Raw genomic sequence first — 23,690 nt, forward strand, 5'->3', positions numbered from 1 at the left:
AAACTGTGGTGCTGGAGAAGACTCTTGAGAGTCCCTTGGACAGCAAGGAATCAAACCAGTCAACCCTAAAGGAAATCAACCCTGAATATTCATTGGAAGGACTGATGCTGAAGCTCCAATACTTTGACCACCTGATGTGAAGAGCCAATTCACTGGAAAAAACCCTGATGTTGGGAAAGACTGAGGGCAGGAGGACAAGGGGATTGACAGGGGATGAGATGGTTGGATGGCATCACTGACTCAATGGATGAATTTGAGCAAACTCTAGGAGATAGTGAAGGACAGGGAAGCCTGGTGTGCTGCAGTCCATGGGGTTGCAAAGAGTCGGACACGACTTGTTGACTTAACAACAACACTCCTCATTGATTAAATGTTGATTTTCAAGGATTTGACCTGTTTCTTTCCACTTCATTACGTTTTTATTTTGAAAAAGTTCCAACTGTCAAAGTAAGCCCACACGGGCCCTTGACCTAGATTCACCAATGGTTAATATTTAGTGGCATTTGCCTCTTCTCTCACTATACCCACACACTCACATATTTTTATTTTCTGAATCATTCCAAAGTGACAAGCAACACAGCACTTAACCCCTGAGCTCCTCGGTCTGTACTTCCTAAGAACAAGGACACTCTCCCACAGAACCACAATGCCATCATCACGCCCAAGAAAGGTAATACTGACCTTGATTACATTATCCAATCACAGGCTACATGCAAATTTTTTCCAATTCAACCCCAAAAGCCCCCTAAATCTATTCTGTTTTTATTCCTCAATCCAGGATCCAATCTCAGGGGACAGCTGCCAGGTCTCTTCCGTTTTGATAATCTAAAATCTAGAACTGGTCCCTGGCTTTCACTGTTCCATTCAGTTTAGCCCAACACTTCTCCCACTTATGAAAAGTTCAAATCAAGGATCTTGTAGAATAGCCCGCATTCTGGGTTTGTTTTTCATAGTCTCTATTATTTATGCTCTTTTCTCATTCATGCCAAGATGGGGCACATGATGAAGACTGGGCCATCAGCATAATACGGCAACATAGAGGGTTTTCCAGAAGGGACAGGATCTCAAAACTAGCCCTGGCCTTGCGAGAGAAGCAAATCAATAAGCTCACATTTTCATGGACTTACAATCCAACCACATAACTTGCTTAGGGAGCTTCACGGTACTCTTGCTGGAAATGACTCTTTAGGCATTTAGATGAGCACCGCTGGAGAGGTCCACTTTGTCTAAAAGCTCTTGCGTGCAAGGGTGCTGGGATGAAGCACAGAAAGTGTTAAAACTGGGGAAACGGGAATATATTACATTCCTATTCATTAACAAACAAAGGATAATGAAGAGGAGCTCAAAGGCAGGGCTCAAAGGCAGATGGAGAATTCAGAGTATGGATGCCACATGTGGGAGTTGTGGGCCTTGTAAGCACCCACAGATGTGCTTGTTTCGGGGGTGTGAGTGGTCTGCAGGTTGTAGGGGGCGCAGAGCCAGACCACAGGCCCGTGGTAGGAACATGCCTGATGTGTCTGAAGAACAGCAAGGACACAGAGAGAGCTCGGAGTACTGGGTGACACCCAGCCTCATGGGCCCCCGTAAATATCTCTCCTCCTGGTCAGAGTGGGATGGAAGCCACTTTGAGGAGGCCTTTGAGGAGGACAGGGTCTGACTTATTCTTTAAGAGGATGACACTGGACACCGTGTTGAGAATAAACCATATGGGACGAGGCAGAAGCTGGGGACTGGTTGAGGTTTCTGCAACGGTGCAGGTGAAAGATGATGGAAGGGCAAGCCGGCTGCTAAGGAGTGGAGCTGGGAGAGATGGCCAGATCCATCTGGAAGGAACTACCTAGGTGTGGTGACCAGCGGGATGCTGAGTTTGAGAGGAAGAGGGGAGTCAAGAAAGAGCCTCAGTTTTTTGCCCCCAAGATGGAGCAGCCTGCTGCCAACTGGGAGATGTATGGGCTGCATCCCCACGCCCTGCTCCCCACTGTCACTGGCTCCGGGGCCAATGCTGCAACCTAACTGGCCTCCCTGAAGTTGTGCTAGGCATTGTTCCAGGCACATCACATGTATTAACTCACTGCCTCCTCCTAGCAACTCCCATTTACACGCGAGGAAACCGAAGCACCAAAAGATTACGTTACTCATTGAAGGACACACGCTGGCAGGTGGCAAGGGGCCGAGCTAGGATTTCTCCCAGCACAGCCAGGCTCCCAAGCCTAGGCTCAGAGCCACGAGGCTACGTGGCCTCTCCAGCCCCTGGACACGGCTCATGGGCCTGTGCGGGCACTGTGTGACCCGGCAGCTCCTGTCCCAGAAGCGCACAATCAGGGTAGCTGTCCTCACGGACGCCCTTGGCTGACTTCCCCCTGCACTGGAGTTGAGATCTGTTCATCTCAGCTCCTCTCTCCCCTGCTCCTCGCCTGCCAGCCACATGGGCCTGTGACACACCAAGCCCATTCTCACCTTCCACCTGCCCCTTCCCAAACTGGCGGGCCTCATCTCTGCATTTTCTTATGGAATATTCTGGCTCCCCCGGCACATGCCCCTCCAGAGGCACTTCTCTCAGCAGCCTCTGAGGCCTTTTCTGATTGTTCTCTAGCCTGGACCCCGTTCGTCATCTCCACAGAGCCCCTCCATCGACCCGCAATTGTGCAGTTGGCTTTTACTCTCTTACCTGTTTGTGGTCCCTTCCCTGCCCCCCCGCTGGAAGCACCACAGAGCAGAGGCCAAGCCTGGCTTTATTAGTTCACTATCACCTCCCAGACCTCAGCACTGTGCCTGGCATACAGCAGGTGCTCAATAAGGAGCTGAATTAATGGACAGGCTTCACTGAATGCATTTTAAAAATCAGGATACAAGACTAGGTGGGTGCTGCACATGGCATGGCTGCAACTATGTCAATTTCAAGGGCCCCTATGGACGTTGCCTGAAGATGGCTGGCATCTCCTGAGGGTGTCCAGATGACAGAGGAATTTCCCCTGCTGTCGTCACTGCCCACGTTATCTGGTCGCAGGCAGACAGGCAGGAACCTGGTTCTCCTCTGCTTGAGTTCAGGGCATCAGTCAGCCCAGTGGTGCCTGTGCAGGAGCGCCTGCCTAGCAGCCTAGGCGCAGCACAGGGCCCTTCATCTGTTCCCACACAGTCTTTTTTATTTAAGTCTTTATTGAGTTTACTACAATATTACTTCTGTTTTGTGATTTCCGGTTTTTTGGCCACAAGGCATGTGGGGTCTTAACTACCCAACCAAGGATTGAGCCTGTGCCCTCTGCACTGGAAGGCCAAAGTCTTCACCACTGGACCACCAGGAAGCGGTGGTCCTTCTTACCCCTCCCTCACCCCCAAAGGATGCCATCCCATAAGTGATGAGCTGGTTTAAATATTTTGGGAGGCACTCCCCAAAATGTTGTCGAAGCAGAAAATGCCAAGGCAGGGTGCCCCGCAGTATGAGTTCTGTGCCGGTTACTCACTGGCTCTCAGTCGCTGAGAACCTAGTACGTGCCAAGCCAGGCGCCGCATGCTTCATGAATGTGATCTCATTTGATCTTCAACAGCCCTCCTGGCAAAGTCCAGCCCGGCGAGCAGTAAGACCCTGAGTGAGGTCACAAAGCTGCTTACTTCCAGCTACAGCAGGGGCTGCAAACTCAAGCGTCAATGGGGCCACGCTGGCAGAACACAGCGGAGCCCAGGCTGCATCTCCAGCTCCACCCAGCGCAGTGAGGGGGCCGGGAAGCTCCCCTTTTGCAATGGTGGCAACCAGTTTAATCAAGAAGAGAAGCCCAGTCCTTATCTGTTAGAGATGAGTATTTATAGATGCAGTCCCATTTGCTTTAATACACAGGGGGCGGGGGGTGGTGGTTAAAAGAGAAATGGCAGGGCTGAGGAAATGAGGCTCCACAAAAGGATAAGAACTATTGAAGCTGAAGGCTGGGTGCATGGAGACTCACGGTTTTATTCCCTCTAAAATCTAATCTCTTTTATCTAGTCAAGTCTACTCTAGTCTTCCCTTCCCACTGCTCTTCTGTTTCTCTTTCCCTCCCTCCCCTCCTTCCCTCATGGCTGCCAGTCTGTGACTCTGCCCCACGCCGCTCTCCTCTCCAGTGAAAACAAAACAGGCTTTCAGTACAGTTTATTTTTTTCCAAAGGGGTGACGGCCTCTTTGATGCTCTTCGTGAGAAGCTACCTTGGCAGAGTTCGCCTGCCACACCTGGCGCTGCTGGTCAGTGGATGTATGGGATGGCTTCTGAATGTGCTGATGCTGGGGTTTCTTATCGAGGTGTGACAGGTTTAGTAAATACACTTAAAGTCAACTCTTCCTGCTGCATTCCTTTAAACCCATTTAAGCAGTTGGCCAACCCCAAAAACTCCTCCCTGAGTCAGCTTCCTCAAGCTTCAGGGAGACAAAACATGACCTCCTAAGAAGCAAGGCCAGCCTCCGAAATTTAGCAAATCTGAATGCCCTCACCTATACTAGGATGCTTCCGACCTTTAGTATACACAGAAGGCATTTGGTGAAATGCAAAGCATTGCTGATTTTTCCTCAATGGAAAGTGAGAAGCTCTAGCATTTAAGAATAATCACACACACAAAAAGTCAACACATGCATATCTTACTCTCATACCATATGCTCATAAAATCCATAATTCATAGTATTCTCTGGCCGGCACCCTCTTTAGCAAAGACATAATTTGCAATCATGCTGGGTAAAGACAGACAGCCATTACTTTCTTAATGGCCAACTACCCAAAAAGGCTCAGTTAAGTGATCTCAACTAGCAATCTAATCAATTAAAATTGATAAGTGAAATACTTTTAACCTTTGTTTCAGCAGGCCATTCCTAGTGGGAGGAGGCAGGGTACGTGAATTCCCAGCATAAAATTTAATTCCATTTCACGGATGCAAACATTCTTGTTGCTCTGATGGAGAGGCCCCGTTAGGGCAAACTGTTTTTCTCTCATTCCTTGAATCCAATCAGAGAAAGATGGGTTTATGGGTCTCTCCAGCCTATGCCATCAATTTAAACCTTTACAGAAATCCCCGTGGCCATATTTCAAGGAGGAAAGGGCCACAGAAGATGGGTATAGAGCACAGAGGGGATGCAGTTTCCTTGCTCTTCCGAGAGAAAAGAAATAAAGGAGCATAAACAAAAAGGAGGCAAGATAAAGGAATCAGACAACCAGGCAAAACCCATAATAATCATTTACGGAGAACCTTCCACGTGTCAGGCAGTGTGCTCTTTGTATGCATCGCTGGATGTGATTATCAGGCAATACTAACTCCATTTTCCTGAGCACAGTTACGTGTGAGGCACTAGACTCGGTCATCTTATGTTTCATATTACACTTCACTCAAGTCTCAAAACAGCCCCGTAACATAATGAAGATCATCCCCATTTTCCAGGCAAGGAAACGAAAGTCGTGGTGGTTTCAATCACTTGCTTGAGAGAATACAGAGCTGGGCAGGGGCCTCTGGCTCAAAAGATACAAACCCTCCTTGGTCTGCATCATAACTGCAGGTCACACAACTGAATAGTTTTTGTCAAGACTCATTCCACTGTACACTAAAACTCGGTGAACTTTACTGGATGCAAGCTGTATTTCAATAAAGTTGATTTAAAACAAGGGCTCTTTCTCTCATCGTCCACTACAAAGTGACTACCTGCCGTTTCTGCCTCTCCAGCTCCCAGCTCTTCTTTTCGAGTTTCTTTAGGGGCTCCCTCCTTCCTCACCCCCAGGCAATGGGGTTCAAAAGGAGAAGGTCCCACCTTCCCAGCATCACAGCTAAGCATGTGATCTTGACCTAACCAATCAGTGAATCACATTCTGCTGATCACTGACTGGGTCAGGAACGGTCATGTGACTCAAGCTGGGCCAATGAGAGCATTGCCCTGGACTTCTATAAAAGTTATAGGGAAAGAGAAGCTCTGTTTTTGTCAGGGCTGCTTAGCCAGTTCAGCAGATCTTAGAGGTGCTGATGGCCATCTTGTCACTATTTGGTGAGAGCTCTCTGGGGGATGGAGCCAGAACAGAGGAAAGAAAAGCTGAGAGAAGGAAGGTGGCGGTTTCCTGATGATATTGCTTGAGTACCTAGATCAAGCCATGCCTGAAAGAAGATCTAGCTTTTTACACTGGTATCAGTGAATCTGCCTTTCTTTTTCCTTCAGTTAGTTTAAGTTGGCCTTTCTATCTCTCATAACCAAAGAATCCTAATATATCAAAATGTTACAGCAAATAACAGGAAAAAGAGAGTTATATGAATGGGAGAAGGGTTATAGGAACACAACCAGGCTTTATATTCTGTCTCCTTTAAATCTCAGTCTCACACTGAAGAGGAGAGCGCTGAGGCACTGGTTGGATGCTCAGGCTTTCAGGCTCAGCACATGGTTCTTGGGCCTCCAAAGCCTTCATCTTTACCTAAATGCTGGTGGCTTGTGTTTTTTAAAACATTCTGTTTTTTAAGCAGCCAGGATCCTTTAGTCATTAAAATCATACAGACCACCTTTAACACACACACAACCAACCTCCTGGTGCTGCTATGACTATATGGAGGGCAGGGATCCCAGAGCTGTGCCCACGCCTGCTTGAGACCCCAGTCACCATGCAGAGATATTTCAGCAAAACAGCTGCGCAGCTCCCCTTGGTCTCCAGAAAGCAGGGCCCACAGACTGACTCCAAGTGTCCAGAATCTAGGGCCCCTTTTCCGAAAGTTTTGTGTAACATGTGCGCTCTGTTTAAGTTCACGGTGATGGATCAACCCCAGTACAACATGCAGGTCACCCACAAGCCTCCCAGTGATGCGTGAGCCAGCCTGGCGGTGTCCCCCCACCCCCCACAGTGACTCAAGATGACCAACTCACTCAGGTCGAGGACATCATCCGTTTTGATCAGGTCTTCCTCCCGCGTCAGTGGCAGCTGGGTCTCGGGCTCCCCCCGCAGTTGCAGGGACAGGGCACGGAGCATGAAGAACACCCGGATGGCCTGGACCAACAGTTCGGAGAGCAGAGAAGAGTGAAGTCATTTTGGTGAGAAGCTCCGTATGGAGAAATCACACAATGACTCTAGATTTAGAGTCACCTCTAAAATCACCTCTTTCAGCATCATGGTTATGGTGCTTTAAGAGCCAAGATTTACAATAAAAAAAAGTCAAGGAGGCAGCCTGTGTGCCATTACCCACAGGCTCGGGTTGGGGCCACTGTACCTCGCTGAGCACCTGTCGTTTGCCAGGACCCTCCTTCTAGGGTCACATGACCCTCGTGGCAGCCCCACTTGGCACTTGAGGCTCGAGACCCATGGAGGCCACGTGATCTGGCCCAAGCTCACACCTAGGGAGGGCCAGAACCAGGTCTCTTCTAACTAAACCAGCCCAGAATCTGAAAATCCAAACCATGAAGGTTTCAAGGTCCCACCAACTGAATGTGGGGGCAGGAGACAGAAGGTAAGATGCGGGTAGGGTTCAGAGCCCGCCAGACTGCACAGCCCTTCACCTGGAGCTCTGGCCCCGTGGCCTTCCAACAGGGGCTGTGCCCTCTCAGGGCAGAGGACCTGGCACCTGGCAGGTATGCAGTGACGTCAGTGCCCCGGGAGCCCTCAGGTCTCAGCCGGGACAGAGGTGGGGATGGACGGGGCCCCATCAGCACAGGGTTCCCGGCCCATCAAGGAAGAGTCTTGGTGGACCCCAGGGTGAGCAGGCATTTCCAGAGAGCAGGAACAAAGCTGAATCCCAGGCTGGAAGCCTGGGAAGCTTGTGCAGCCTCCTCCCAGTGGTCAGTCTGCCCTGGAGGTAACTCCCCATGAGTCCCAGGCTCGGCTGACTTGCCCACCAAACAGAGGCCAGGAAGTGGAGCGGCAGCCACGGAGCCCGTGGCCTCCAGGCCACTCGCCCTGATTGAGGGAAACAGCCCCGAGTCAGGTATGGAAGGTCTGCGCTGGACTCCTAGCTCCACCGTGCTGGGCAAGGCCCCCAGCCCCACGAGTATCAGTTTTCTCCTGTGTGAGATGGGGGTGGGAGTCCCTACTGCGTGGGGCTGCGGGGAGCCTCTGAGATGATAGTAAGGGGCGGGCAGCAGGCAGCACAGGGTCCGTAAAGGGGTGGCCACGCCTCACTCCTGCCACTGAACCGTTCAGCACGAGGAGGCCATGGGGACAAACCCCTATCGCCACTGGTGAGCCATACAGCCTCTTTCAGGTCCCCTTGTTTCCAGTTCTGAGGCTGCAGGCCTGCGCACTGAGATGGGAGGTGTCCATTGTATGACAAGGTGCCTCCCAAAACAAGGGGCGGAGGGAACAGATGACTGTCCACAAAGAGCCAGCCTTGCACCGACTTTTGCTGACCCAGGCAACGAGGATGCCTGTGGACACCTCTGAACCCTAACCTCGACTTGGTCCAGAACTGCCAGGAGATCGTGGGCCAATTACTTAACGTCCCGATGCAGAAACCTGGACGAACAGTCCTGTTTCCTGGACCTATTCTGGTGTCAGGTATTCCTTAGTCAACCAGAAGCACTAGAGAAACATAAACTTTCATATGATAAAGTTGGTGGTTGTGGGGGCCTGAGTGTATTATTCGATTGTTCTAAACATTTCTATTTGCGTGTTTCTGTTTTATTTTTTGGCCATGCCGTGTGGTATGTGGGATCTTAAGTTTCCTGACCAGGGATCGAACCCCAGCCTGCTGCGTTGCAAGCTTGGAGCCTTAACCATTGGACTACCAGGGAATTTCCTGTTCTGAAAGTATTGAAGAGCAGTCTTCATAAAAAAAATCTGTAATAATCAGCAGATGTCTCTCTACAAACACAGTGTGAGAAGCCCGGGCTCATGAATGTGAGGGCAGATTCCCACAGAGCCAAGTACTCCACCTGGGTGAAAGCAGGGCTCCCATGGGCATCTACAGGGTCTCGTGGGCCATGTTGGCCAGCCCCAGAACTCCAAGAATCCACAAGAGAAAGGTGAGATACCAGGATTAACGGTCATCTGATCACCTCACTGTCTCCCTAAACCAGCCCTCTCTCTGCATGCCCCTTGCCCGCCAGGTACGGGTTGGGGTTGCACTGTGTCACCCATTCGAGCCTTTTAACCACCCTGAGTGGTTCCCATTTTATAGACAGGAAACCGAAGCCTAGAGACGTCAGGCAGACAGCCCAAGGTGACTCACCTAATAACTGACTCCAAAGACTGTGTCCTTCCAACCACATGCCTTCGCCTTCAACAAAGAGAAGGATTAGGACCCACGCTTTTATTGAGTGTTTTTCTTGACTTTGCCTAATTAATGTGCAAACTGAAATGTATTACTGAAAACGAAAAGAGTATTCTTATTCTTTCGGATGCTTCCATAGAAAGATTGACTCAGGAAGAATGGATTAGATTTGGAAAGGGGTGTCAGCTGACCAAATTTAAATATTAAGAGAATCGGGCATGTTCAGGGTGGTATGGCCGAAGACAAGCTTAACTATAAAGAAGAGGCCTTTCCAGTTTGCTCCCATGCAGTGGGGAGCAAGCAGAGCCCCACGAGTGGGGCAGCAGATGGCTTCCAAGTCAGACAGACCTTTACTCCAACCTGAGTCAGGTGATGCCCCAGGCCTGGGCTGGAGCTCCGGAAAGGGGGTTCCCACCACCCCAGATCATGGGGCCACCCTGAAGACGCAAGGAGATAGTACAAAGACCACCCTGAGCCCCAGGGCCGGACCTGGAACAAACACTCAGCCTGAGCCCTCTCCCCTGCCACCTTGGCTGCACGTGCAAGCTGATGAGTTCAAGTGACAGTCACTCAGGCCAGGAGCCCACCGAGGCCATGGAAGCCAGTCATTCTTAAAAGAGTGCTGAAGCGCTTTAGAGTAGGCACAGCCCCTTGGGAAAGCAATTGGCAACACCGACAGAGTCACCAAAAAAAAAAAAAAAAATGTTCATACCCTTTGAACCAGAAATTCCGCTTCTGGGAACTTATCCTAAAGAAATAAGCCAAAAGAAAGGAATCACTGTATTCGTCAAGCTGCTTATTACAATTTAGCTGAAAATAATGTAATACTGGGAGTAACCAAAATGTCCATCAGCAGGAAAACGCCTAAGGAAATTATGGCAAAAGTCACCAGATAAACTTTTATGCAGGAGTAAGTAATTAAGACTTATTAAAACTGTATCACCGTATGAAAAACTTCTTGCTCACAATGGAAAGAGAAAGGCAGCAAGGATGAAAGCGAGTCTACGGCCCGCGCCCCCTGCAACAGAGAAAAGACATGTCTGCAGACAAAGCTGGGAGGAGACTCACGAAGTCTGTGTTGTTTAGGGTGATGAAATCTCCGGAAATTCTTTTGTCCTACTTTTGAAACTCTGTGAGATGTTATTGTATTTTCTTTAATGCACAATATACATCCAGAGAGTAAAAGCAAAATATCCTATTTCTTCAAAGTCAATAGTGATAAACACAAAAACTGTTTGCGGTTTTATGAGGGAACAGGGACACAGAACTGGAGGGACAAATAAAACTTCATGCAAATATCTTGATTTCATAATGGCTTCCACGGTTACTCCATAAAGACAGCTAGTGGCTTAAATTCAGATTCTGGTATTCATCAAAGAGTCCTCTCCCCAACTCTCTTTTCTCTGGTGTTAAGCATTAGTAGGTTTTGACTGTTAAAAGACTCGATTTCTTTCCCACTCCATCACTCTTCAGCACCTCACCGCTGCTCTCTCCCACCTGCTCTTGGCAAGAGCTGAGAGGCAGCACACGGGAGGAACCTGGGACTCAGAGAAGCTAAGTAACGTGCTCAGGGTCACACAGCTGAAGGTGGGATTCTGCCTCAGCTGGTGTGGCTTGTGTGCCTGTGCTCTTTCTCAACTGCTTCTCTCGACTGCCCTTCCACGTGGGGTGGGTCCAGCTCAAGTCCAGGCTCCTCCTGCATGTTCTCGTCAGACCCCAGGAGTCCCTGTGACCACATGTCAACATGAATTTCCCTTCTCAGCCGCAATCACTCAGTGGCACTCTTGCTATTTTGGTCTTATTTTGCATTATTTATTTTCTTTCTATTCTTGCTTCTTGCCCAGTGCCTAGAAAAGGCTTGACAGATATGTCGAATGAAAGAATAAACAGTGTAATTTGCATAAGGCAAGGGGAAAAAATGGCTTCATTGCCAGATGCTTCCCTGCAGCCTGCAGGGCCCTGGCCCTCCTCTCCTGTCTGCTTCATTCGCTTCACTCCAGTCACCCCACACCTTGGACACTCTTTACTCTTCCTCATCTCGGGCCTTTGCACTCTCTGCTCCCTCTGTCTGGAAAGGGTCTCCTTCATGTCTTTGCCTGGCTGGCTCCTCCTCAGTCCCCAGGTCTCTGCTCAGACGTCACCTCTGCCAGGCAGCTTCTGCTGGTCACTCAGGCTAACGCGGTGCCCCTCTGTCCTTCAGAGCCCTCACAGCAGCCCGGTTTCCCCCGAGCGTAAGCTTTGCCTCTCTGCAGGCCGGGGAACGCCCAGGGGCGGGCCACCTTCCCGCTCACTCCTGCACCCTTGGGGCAGCACTTGGCACACAGTAGGAGTCCGGTGGCTCTTTGATGAACGTACAAAGGAATGATTCACCATGAAGGGTGGTTTGAACTTCTCTGACAAGTCCTTAAGGAAAATAAAGGGTGGTATTTCTGAAAAGAGTCAGCCTCCTAAAAGTTAGAAATGCCTACACTTGGCAGGAAAAAAAAAAAAAGAAGGAAAACCTCTGAATCCAACAGGACGAAATGGAATGTTCTCTGGATACGAGCAAAGGACTTGAAACAAACCGCGTAAGTCTTCAATTGCTTGCTAAACCATACACTTCCTCTAGCTCACATTCGGAGTGCACCGCTGTGTTCTGATGTCTGAAATGGGCCGAGGGGCTAAGCTGCAGGAGGACTCCAGACAGCTGCCTGGCATCAGGGGCTGGGCTGAGGTGAGAGGTCAAAATTCCCCTTCAAAAGTGGATCCTGGAAATCAGAGGGAAACTTCTGGGGCCCATGGCTCTGCATTGAGGTGGCCAGCCCTCTTATCTCATCCTGTCACCTTCATCCTGGCTCTAAACCCAGGGACACCAGACTTGAGAGCTGCCTTTATAAACCCGTTGGACAGACAAAGGTCACATGAGAGACCGCAGGGGCTCTGGTGCTTCCGTTGGCAGTGTGAGCCCTGCAGCCCATCTGGGGCAAGGGATGGAGGCAGCAGAGTCCTGGGATCTTGAGGATGAGGGAGGAAGACCCCCACCCTCAGGCACCACCACTGGCCTTGTGCTTCTGCCTTTCACAGAGTCCTCCCGAGGACCCTGGCAGGGCAGGCAGCGGTGGCTGCTGGCTGGGTGAGGAGATAGCAGCTCAGAAGAAGCAGGAACCGGGAAGCCCAAGCAGCCCCGCCCTCTGCTGTAGGCCTGAGCCTGGAATTTCTCCCATGGACCAGCAGCATCCACCCCAGGCCAGCAGGACAAGATCCAAGGACCAGCCAACCAGGCCGAGGCCTTCGCTGTCCTCCCAGGGCTCTGAGACATGCCCCCTGCAAACACTCCAGCGCCACCACTTCCCACACAGCCGGCCCCACGGGGGCTCCAGAAATGGTCTACAACTCTCTGGGCCTCTGTGCATCCCAACCCCTCCCGCCGCAGTGCCCAGCCCTTCCCCCACAGGCCCAGCTCAAGGAGCAGCTCTCTGTGCTGCTTGCCTCCCTCCCCAGGTAGGATTAGGGACCTTGTGCTCCTGGAGAAATAGCCCTGACCCATGGATGTGTGTCTTTCACTTTTCACTTTCATGCATTGGAGAAGGAAATGGCAACCCACTCCAGTGTTCTTGCCTGGAGAATCCCAGGGACGGGGGAGCCTGGTGGGCTGCCGTCTATAGGGTCACACAGAGTCGGACATGACTGAAGCGACTTAGCAGCAGCAGCATGGATGTGTGTAGGCTTCCCAGGTGGCGCTAGTGGTAAGGAACTCGCCTGCCAAATCAAGAGACATAAAAGATGTGGGTTTGATCCCTGGGTTGGGAAGATCCCCTGGAGGAGGGCATGGCAAACGACTCCAGTATCCTTGCCTGGAGAATCCCATGGACAGAGGAGGCTGGTGGGCTACAGTCCACAGTGTTGCAAAGAGTCAGACACGTCTGAAGGGACTTAGCATGCATGGATTGGGGCTGCTTTTCCCATCCTTGCCCTTTTAAGTCTTTTCCTTGAGGACTGGGGCTGTGTTTCCTGGTGTCCAGCACCGAGTAGGACTAACAAATACAATGACGGCAGCAGTGGGAGGGGGTGAGAATGGCCACACTGCCTGGGTTGAATCCTGGCTCTGCAACTTACCAGCTGGAGGACCCTGAGCAAAGCACTCGACCTCTTCGTGCCCCAGTTTACTCCTCTGTAAGATGGGGATAATACTAGTGCCAACCTCCTAGGGTGGTTGTAGAAATATGTGAGGAAATTCTTAAGAAGAACTAGTATGAATGATCCACTTTGTCACAGAGGCTATGTGCTCATATAACTGTTAAGAAAACCTGATGGACTTAGGATGTGGAAGGCAGGATGTGACCCGGAGCAGCAGATCCCGCATTCACAGCATCTGGACCTTCTAGTTCAGGGGCCAAGGAGAACTGGGACGGGGTCCTCTCTGGCCTGGAGACATAAGAGCTGGACTGGGCATGTGTCTTTGCCGTTATCCTGCTGGGGAGCATCTCTGAGACCAACCAAAGGTCAGGGTGAGTGTACCCACTCCATAAGGAGTACAGAAGTGACACCCATTTGTTGGAACCAATCCCCCCATAAAAGCCAACACCAAGGATGTCCAGTGCAGACGCTGCCACCCACAAGCAATCATGTGCCTGGCCGCGGGGCCTGCACACCTGTCTGGGAGCATGAGGGAGGCAGGCATCACTGGCTCAGAGAGAGAGTGGGCCCTGCGGAGAGGGCGGTGGATCTGGGCAGACAGCAAGGAATGCAGACTGACTTCAGTCAAGGTCCAACTTCCTCTGTGCCCCAGCCCCGCCCTGCCAGGCTTTCAAGGCAAACTCTGAGGTGGGTCCAGTGAGTCAATCCCGCCTCTCAAAAAGGTCACAATACTTCCTCCACTCTGGGTACACTTGGATTATCTCAGAGAAAGGCTCAGCCTGATAACAGGAGCAATGAGGGCAATGGATTCCTCTAATTTATCCACACCTCCACGTCTCCAGGGAATGATTTTCTAGGAAAGGGTTATGGTGCTTTCTAAGAAAGAAACTGTGATCTGACCAGGAAGATAAAGTACCCTGAACAGCCCCGCGAGACGGCTGCAGAAAAAAAGTGCTGATAACGGAAGTGCACACGGCAGCTGGGTTCTGAGAACTAACCTCTTCACACACCTCTCCCGCAGGCCCCAAAATAATCACAACGGCATTTGTGTGTGTCTTGCCCCAAGATCCCTCAGATAACTTAACGCCACGCCATCTACAGGGGTCCTGGCCTCTCAGGGCTGATTCTGCAGCAGCCTCACCTGCTCTGCATCACCACGCTCCTTCAAAGGAGCCCAGCCCTGCTTCCTCTCTCAGAGCTCTGGGGCTGGGCCGGCTTCGCTCAGTGAAGGCAGCCTGCCTGCCACCAACAGCTTTCAGTCTCTGCTGTAACAAACGGCAGGGACTTCCTTGGTGGTCCAGTGGTTAAGAATCTGCCTTCCACTGCAGGGGACGTCGGTTCGATCCCTGGTCAGGGAACTAAGATCCCACATGCCGTACAGCAACTCAGCCCGTGTGCCGCAACAACTGAATCTTCTAGCTACAACCAGAGAGAAGCCCACGGAGTGCTACAAAGACCTGGCACAGCCAAAATTAAAAAACAAACACCCGGACAAAAGGCAGTGCTCGTGGGAAAGCTAGGCCCTTGTGGATGGTGGGGGCGTGGGGCTGGGGGTTGCTCTCTGGCTCTCTGAGGGCGAGCTGGAAGGTGGGTCTGGATGTGGTCAGAGACCCTCCATCTCCTGTCCTGGGGGTGCTTCCTGGTGAACGGCTGCCCAGAATAGAGGCCAAGGCCAACGCCCACTCACCCGCCGGGTCTTTTCCACGTCACCACACGGCAGTCGCTTCACAAAGTCGATGCCGGTCAGCGGCGTGCCCGTCGGGGGCAGCAGGATGGAGGCGTCCATCATGAGATATTCCACGTTCATGGGCTTCATCTGGAAGACAGACAGTGGAGGGAGGCTCGCTGAAGGGAGGAAGGGGCCGGGGCAGGCGACACGGGCCTCTCACCTCCACGTGCTCGTATTCAAGGGAGCATCAGCCCTGACGCAGCCTGAGGTGAAGCCTCGAGGCAGCCAGATGGGAGAGATGTGCCTTTCTGTTTTCTAAGCTGCAGATTTTCACGCACGTGCAGTGACAGTTCAGACACCTTGGAGAAGCTGCTGCCCTGCTGTGAACAGCTCTGCTTTCTCACCCCGAGTTCCCCTCCCCTTAGCAGGGAGACAGGCCTCAGGAAGGAGGCCTGCCCCTTCGTGGCGGTCCCCTTAGGGTAGTCTGCCTGCGGTGCGGGGCCTGACTGCCACCCGCCTGCTGCCCTGGCGCTTCTAGCTGTGATGGAAGCATGTGGCGCGGCACAACTTCCGTTCAGGGAGTTCTGAGTGCGGGCAGGCGGGGAGCTAAAGGCCCTGCGTGTCATCTCCTGTCCAGCAGGGAGATTTCCGAACTTGGCTCAGGGAAGCTGAGGAGCGGCTGCGGGCCCACATGGCTGGCTGGTGGCAGAACCAAGACACGGACTCAGGCCTGGCTCCAGACCTACTATGACCCACAATGTGGTTATGACCCACACAGAACCAGCATTCCCACTTCCCTCCTCTTCCCTGAACTTCTTACCTGGGGGAACAGAACCAAGTCACTTATTAAGCACCTACTACACACCAGGCCCCTGCAGGGCTCACCCTCTCCTGTGTGGCTGTCCTATACTACAGAGGGGACCACTGAGTTCAGATGGAGGGCACACGCCCACAACCACAGGGCCAGCCATGGGCAGAGGTGTCTGCCTCCTTCCACGGTGCTTCCAGGAAGCCTTCTCTGATTACCAAGACACATGCTAACATCACCTCCCCTCCTGGAACTTTGCTGCATAAGTGAAAGCATTAATTACTCAGTCATGTCTGATTCTTTGCAACCCCATGGACTATAACCCACCAGACTCCTCTGTCCATTTCCCAGGCAAGAATACTGGAGTGGGTTGCCATTCCCTTCTCTAGGAAATCTTCCCGACCCAGGGATCTAACTGGTGTCTCATGCTCTGCAGGCGGATTCTGTCTGCCTGACCCACCGGGGAAGCCCCAGTGTATCAGTACCGATTGCTTAATGTACACGTGTTGCTGGACACAGACTCCGGGCATCATAATGGAGTGACATTTCACAATATTCATGGAATTAATTTTACTCCTTTAAGTATCATAAGCTTCTTTATGTCTCCCTTTTTCAGAAAGTGGGCTTTAGTCATATCACACTTCCTCCCCTCCTGTAACATAAAGCCGACTAAATAGGGCAGGACTGTGGAGATGGCTCAGTGGTCCAGAGACCTGGAGAATAGGGAGTCCCTTAGCTCACCACCTTCTTCTTTGGGACTCATGAAGCCTTCCTCCAAAGGCCTGAGGTCCACCGTCCCAAGTCCTTTATCCCTTTATCCCAGAGTGGGGTGGCAAGGCCCTGTCTCCCGCCCAGAGTGCCCGTGGCACGGCCTTCCTGCGGCTCCCTCACAGCTCCCTCTGCTCCACCCCTCTGTTCTCCACCGCCTCCCAGCAAACCCCCTCTAGGACTCCTGCCCATTTCCCCTCTGCATGAAGCAAGAGGTGACAGGGGAAAGTGAAGGGTCAGAAGTGAAGGCCCAGCTTTGGCAGCACCCAAGGGCCTGGCCCACTTTGAGCTTAGGGGCTGCTTTCCTAAAGTCTGGGTTAATGGCTGACTTTGGGCACGTGTCAGCCTTTAATTCCCTAGAGTGTCAGGCATTGTGCAAGATGTAAAATAGATGTAATTGAGACAAACAAACAATGCAGGAAGCTCCTATGGTGGGAGGGAGAAGAGCCAAATATTTGAATATTCATGGTTCTGAACCTCTACAGGAGGCAGTCCCTAGGTATTTCACAACCTGGAAAGCCCTGTGGTTTGGGCCGCATTTTACAGATGGAAAAGTTGAGGCCCAGAATGTTAAGCAACCCTCCTGAGGTTGCAGTAAGTAAATAGCAAAAGCAGAAATGGAGTCAGGGTTTCAGAGCCCAAGCCCTTCTCTATCGCCAAATGACACATAAGCCTTGTTTATACAAGAAGCCAAACTTTTGGAGAGTTATGTTGTGGAAGGGAACATCACGGGCGTAACAAAGATGGCAGCTGAGCACTGACTCCACTCCGCTCCACTTCATGGTCCCAAGAGCAGGAGCCTGAGACCCTCTTTCCAGGGTGCAGGGGATGATGGGTGTGGCCATCAGAGGTGTGAGGCGCCCATGAGTGCCTCGCAGAGCACCAAGAGGAGGCCTGGGCGCTGCTGGGGCTTTTCTGTTGGTGATTATCCCAACTTACACTCTTCCTTGAAAAGCCTCCGGGAGGCCTCAGACATGCTGCGAGCAAGAATATGGTGAGGGCCCAGCTGTTCAGGCACCCAGGGACACATCAGGGAGCCACACAGCACATGCTGTCTTTTTCTTGTTGACATTTTAAACACTTGGGTTTATTGTAAACGTCCTGAATCACTTCACTCTTTGGTGAGAAACGTCCATGGAAAGAATCATTTAGCACCGAGTTACTGAGTCTTAACTGAGGGGCAGGTATTGGGGAGATGATCAGAACAGCACAACCTTCAATCTTCCGCAACTATCTTTTCTCACGATTGTGCCTGCTGGACAGAGACGGGGAGACCGTGGGCTGGCACGGCAGGTGCAAGAAGAGCCACACTAGGGAACATTCTGATGGCACGGTGAAGAAGGAGGTGGCATCGCACTGTGCCAGGAGGGCAGGGCACTGGGAGGTGATGGCCGGGCAGCTGTGGGCACCTACCCCAACCTCTCTGCCTCTCGTTTCCTTAGTGGCGAAAGCAGGGTAATAGCGGCAGTGACTCACATCAGGTCGACATGGAGATCAAGAGATTTCACGTGTGCAACTAAGTCCACAATCAAAAACCAGGCCTATCGATTTATCTACAAACAGAAACAGACTCACAGACTTAGCGAACAAACTTACGGTTGCCAGCGGGGAAGGATGGGGGGAAGGGACAGTCAGGGAGCTTGGGATGGACATGTCAACACAGCTACACTTGAAATGGATAACCAACATAGTCCTGCTGCACAGCACAGGGAACTCTGCGCAACGTAATGCGCAGCCTGGACGGGAGGGGCGTGTGGAGGAGAGTGGATACGTGTATATGTCTGGCTGAGTCCTTTTGCTGTCCATCGGAAACTATCATAGCATTCTTAACTGGCGATAATCCAGTATAAAATTAAAAGTTTTAAAAAAAACTATTCATATCAAAGTGAATCTTTCTAACCCATCTTATGACTCAGCCCAACTTAGGAGGAGTGAATGTCATCTGAAATTTCACTGCTGAGGATCAAAAGGCACCGTTTTCAATGCCTTTCCCCACCCATCTCTGCCATTCGAACAGAAAAGCCCCAAATTAGATGAGTTCTCTCTCAGTTTGGCAGGACAAGCTTGGCCGCGAGTCCTTCTGGCCCCTCACTTACCGTCATGCTCCTGTACTCATCTTCAAACATGTCCAAAAAGATTTCTTCTCCCTAAAAAGAAAGGAAGGAAAAAGAAGATTATGTATATTTTTTTTTTCCATAAACAACAAAGGATTATAAACTCCAGTTCGCGGCTTTTGGGTCATCTGTTTCTTATTAGCGAGTTCTCATAAACCACCAGGAAGTGAAATATACACGTGAACACACACACACACATACACACACACCCTCGAACGAAAGCCCAAATATCAAATTGCACCTCAACGGTTTTCTCCTTTTCTCCAAGCATGTGTCATTATGGATTTCTAGTGTCGAGGCAGTCAGGTAACCACCACAACAAAAATCACTTCATGTACAATTAAAATATAAAAATGGTTAACATTTCAGGTATTTAACATGATCGGTTTGCTGAGAATGGTTGGAGAAAATAAGAGTGTGGGTTAAGCTGTCATGTTAAAGCTGACAGAGGCTCCGCACGTCTGGAAGGAAGAGAATGATTAGATATGCTTAAGGCTAACATTACGTGGCTTGTTCCATTTGTTTCTGAGGCGTGCCTTTGGGGGCTTTCGAGTGCCTGTGGCCCTGAGGGCCCCCCAGAACAGGGTGGTGGGGAGGAACGGCCCTGAGACTCATAGGCCAGGGGCCAATCTCAGTTGTTCCTCTCAGAGCCTCTCTGTTTCACTGCAAGATGGGGTGTCTGGCCCCGTCCGTGCAGGTCAATGTGAAGATGATATGAGTTAATGCACAAGGTCATTATGATCACCCTGGACAGGTCTGCAGCCCGGGAGGATAGGGGCTGTTAGCACTGGTCTGGCCTGTGTCTTAAGTCTTTCTCTCTCTCTCTCTCTCTCTCACACACACACACACACACACACACACAGTTGGGGTGGGAAAAGCAATAGGTCCTTTATATGTTTTTCCAGTTATCAAAACTATCGGCAAACTTGAAAGTTCTTGTTTGGTGTGAAAGTGAAAATGTTAGTAGCTCAGTCGTGTCCAACTCTTTGTGACCCCATGGACTGTACCGCTAGGCTCTTCTGTCCATGGAATTCTCCAGGCAACAATACTAGAGCGGGTAGCCATTCCCTTCTCCAGGGGATGTTCTCGACACAGGGATCGAACTCAAGTCTCCTACATGGCAGGTGATCTGAGCCACCAGGGAAGCCCCTTTGGTATGAGACCCACAAAATAATCACAGAAATTATCCTTGAAAATATCGATAAGCTCCTGATATACTAAGGGTACAAACCTTAGAGAATAAAAGAGAGAGAAACCTGGGTTGGGAGAAGGGAAGGGAAGTGAAGTGAAGTCGCTCTTTGCAACCCCATGGACTGTAACCTACCAGGCTCCTCCCTCCATGGGATTTTCCAGGCAACAATACTGGAGTGGGTTGCCATTTCCTTCTCCAGGAGATCTTCCTGACCCAGGGATTGAACCCAGGTCTCCTGCATTGTAGGCAGACGCTTTACCATCTGAGCCACCAGGGAAGTTCTGGGAGAAGGGAGGTGTGATTCAAATACAGATCTCCTTTTGTCACTGAAAAAGAAAAATCCTCTGGGAAGATGCCTACCTATGTATCTTCCTGCTTTTTGCAATCCAGAAGCTTTTGTGGGGAAGGTGGGGAGGACTGACTAAGCTCAGTTACACTGGAAGGAGTGTCAAAGATGACTGTGCTGAGGACTCATCTCCTCACTTCAAGCCCAAGTGGGGTTGGGGCCAGTCTGGGGGGACTGGGATTCCACCCCGGAACACGGGGCCCACTGTGGTACTACCCTCTTCTGAGCACATCCAGAGTGCTGCAGCTTTGGGGGGTCATCTGAGCCCCACAAGGGGCATTTCCAGATTATGTGACCTGGTTTTATCTCAACAAACACTGACAGTAATGGACAGTGGCTGAAAAAGTTTCTTGCAAGGAAAAAGACTTCCGGGTATCTATGTATACAATTAACAGCCGTTTAAAGAGAGTACAGTGAACGAAAGCACAAGTGAACGAGAAAACGGCAGTGCTGACGCCTTTCCTCCTCCTGGAGGATTTCTTCATCAGTCAGATTACGAGGGAAAACCGCCATTCACTGGATCCAGAGAGAGCTGATGCGGAGGCCAAAATATCAGAAAACTACCAGGGCTGTCTGACATATGGATGAACCCAGTACTGACAATGATGAGCCCTGCCTAAGCCTACCTTACCCTTAAGAAAAGAGGGAAACAAAGTCACCACAAGGCTGTATCTTAAAGTGAATCCCCTGGAAACTGAACCTACACATTTTCCAGATACTGAAGGTCATGGGGGCGCTTTATCAATTCTCACTAAATTCATGAGAAACGTTTAGAGCCTGTGTGAGGTTTCTCAGCACAGAGGGACATTCATTTTATTGAGCTTTGCTTTACTGAAGCTGAAACTCCAATACTTTGGCCACCTGATGCAAAGAACTGATTCACTGGAAAAGACCCTGATGCTGGGAAAGTTTGAAGGCAGGAGGAGAAGGGGACAACAGAGAATGAGAGGGTTGGATGGCATCACTGACTCGATGGACATGAGTTTGAGCAAGCTCCGGGAGTTGGTGATGGACAGGGAGGGGAGTTGGTGATGGACAGGGAGGCCTGCCGTGCTGCAAGTCATGGGGTCGCAAAGAGTCGGACACGACTGAGCGACTGAACTGAACTGAAGTTACTGTTTCAAAGATACTGCATTTTTTCTAAACAAACTGAAGGTCTGCGGCAAATGCTGGCCGTCCAATGGACAGCATGTTTTAGCAATAAAGTTTTCTTTTTAAGGCAGCATTAGGTCTTTGCTGTATCTTGAGCTTTCCTTAGCTGAGGCGTGCAGGCCGAGCTGTCCCCTGCTATGCAGACTCAATCTTAGTTCCCCAGCCAGGAATCAGATACTTGTCCTCTGCATTGGAAAGTGGATTCTTAAACACTGGACCATTGAGGAAATCCTAACAATAAAATTATTTTTAATTAAGGTATGTACAATGCCAAAGGCAATCAACCCTGAATATTCAATTCAATCAGTGGAAGGACTGATGCTGAAGCTCCAATACTTTGGCCACCTCATGTGAAGAGCCGACTCATTAGAAAAGACCCTGACGCTGGGAAACATTGAGGGCAGGAGGAGAAGGGGATGACAGAGGATAAGATGGTTCGATAGCATTACCAACTCAATGGACATGAATCTGAACAAACTCCAGCAGACAGTGAAGGACAGGGAAGCCTGGTGTGCTGTTCATGGGATCACAGTCAGACACGACTTAGCGACCGAACAACAGAAACACATTTTTTAGACGCCATGCTATCGCTCACTTTCGGTACAGTGTAAGCATAACTTTGATTAGCAATGGGAAACCAAAACATTTGCTTGACTCTATTGTGGTATGTGCTGTTTGTGGTGGTTTGGAATCAAATTCAAAGTATCTCTGAGGTCTGCCTGTACATATATATAAACAATACACATGCATACAGTTTATAAATTCATATGTAATTCAGTAATTTTATACCTATGCATGCGTGCATGCTAAGTCACTTCAGTTGTGTCCAACTCTTTCTGACCCCATGGACCCCATGGCCTGCCAGGCTCTTCTGTCCATGGGGTTCTCCAGGCAAGAATACTGGAGTGAGTTGCCATGGTAAGCACATATAATTCACGAACACAAAAGTTCCTATGTATAATTTAGTCGTATGAGTATCTGTATATAATTGATGGTTTACATGTAAATTCATCAATTAAAAAAACTCATATATAATTGATAAATGAACAATCCCACACTAGGGGTGAGTGCTCAAAAGTTGTGCTGATAAGACAGCATGAGCAGAATAGCACAGAGACCACTGTGGCGGAGCAGACAGAATGGTACATTTTTACTCAGGACCCAGAGGCTGTAAGAAAGGACTGAAGACATGACAGTCCTGTTTCTACGACACACACTGCTGTCCCCGAGCTCCGGCAATTTACCTTATAGAAATGCCGCACCAGGTGCACGCTTTCTTCTCGGGCTCCCTGTTAAGAGAGAGGGAAGGCGTGAGGGGGCAGGTCTCACGGAGGTGAGTGAGTTGGGGCAGGCCACAGATTCTGAAATCTGAGTCTATAGAAGACAGACTCTGGGCTAGTAATCTTAATCCATAAAGTGGTTCTTCATGGGGGTGGTGGAGAAGGAGCTCAAAATAAAACTGGGTGAAGGACAAATGATTCAACCTGATGGCTTGGAGAGCTGTTGGCGTGCAGTTCTGTGAGGGAAATGGGTTCTATTAATAAAATACGGCTGTGATGACTCCGCTCTTTTAAACAGAAAAATTCGCTTGTGAACGCGTGCGTGAGGGTATATGTGCAGCTGGAAAGACACACACCAAGCATCAACTATTGTTACTTTTCACCCCTCTGTACTTTTCTAAGCTTTCTAAAACAAACATGAAAAATAAGAGGGAAAACAACAAATGCTATTTAAAACATGAGTGTACACAGTAGCACGATAAACCGTAAATGAATAAACATGTGTCTGTACATGAATACAACCTCCAAAATATAAAAAGAAAAAAATCCTGGAGACAAATACAGAGCCAAACACTTACAAGAGAAACTACTAAAATTCGCTAATTAAGTGGGCTGCTCGGGGCCATCCCAGTGGAAGGGCAGGGCCACGGGGACAAGTGGGTGGGGGTCGGCAAGGGCCTGTGGCCCGTCTCCCTCCTGCTGGTGCCTCGCACACCCGGGCCCAGCTACGACCCGGGTGCAGGGGTGTCCCTGCGACCTCCCCGCACTGTGGGCCTGGCGCGGCAGGAATGGGCCTCACCTCCAGGCAGGCCAAATGCACGTCCTTTATGACGCAGCCCGTGCTGGTCACGACTTGCTGCTTGAGGAGCAGACAGCTCAGCTCCAGCGTCGCCAAGCGGATCTTGCCATCTGCAGGGCACACTCGGGTTAGCCATGCCCACACCCTTACGTGCAGTCAGTCTCCTTCCTTCCTGACTTGGAGATCAGCAGGTCAGCCGACAGGCCCCCTACATCCCGTGGGGACACAGAGGGAACCGCCACATGCTAATCCCCTTCCCAATC

At 50.5% G+C, this 23,690-nt stretch overlaps 1 protein-coding gene across 9 annotated transcripts in view; it reads right to left on the minus strand.

The window, feature by feature from the left end:
* Window positions 1–23,690, minus strand: part of CLEC16A (C-type lectin domain containing 16A) — a 233,291-nt gene that overhangs the window by 110,013 nt on the left and 99,588 nt on the right. For all 9 annotated transcript variants that reach the window (XM_044935686.2, XM_044935684.2, XM_025275226.3 and 6 more), the window contains 5 exons: window positions 23,428–23,537; window positions 22,593–22,637; window positions 18,641–18,691; window positions 14,987–15,115; window positions 6,848–6,968 (listed from right to left, as the gene is read on the minus strand). In XM_044935686.2, the coding sequence (XP_044791621.2) occupies window positions 6,848–6,968; window positions 14,987–15,115; window positions 18,641–18,691; window positions 22,593–22,637; window positions 23,428–23,537 (456 nt within the window). The remainder of the gene's footprint in view (window positions 1–6,847; window positions 6,969–14,986; window positions 15,116–18,640; window positions 18,692–22,592; window positions 22,638–23,427; window positions 23,538–23,690) is intronic.

This window comes from Bubalus bubalis, chromosome 24 (genome assembly GCF_019923935.1).
Source record: "Bubalus bubalis isolate 160015118507 breed Murrah chromosome 24, NDDB_SH_1, whole genome shotgun sequence".
In the NCBI taxonomy this organism is placed as follows: Eukaryota; Metazoa; Chordata; class Mammalia; order Artiodactyla; family Bovidae; genus Bubalus; species Bubalus bubalis.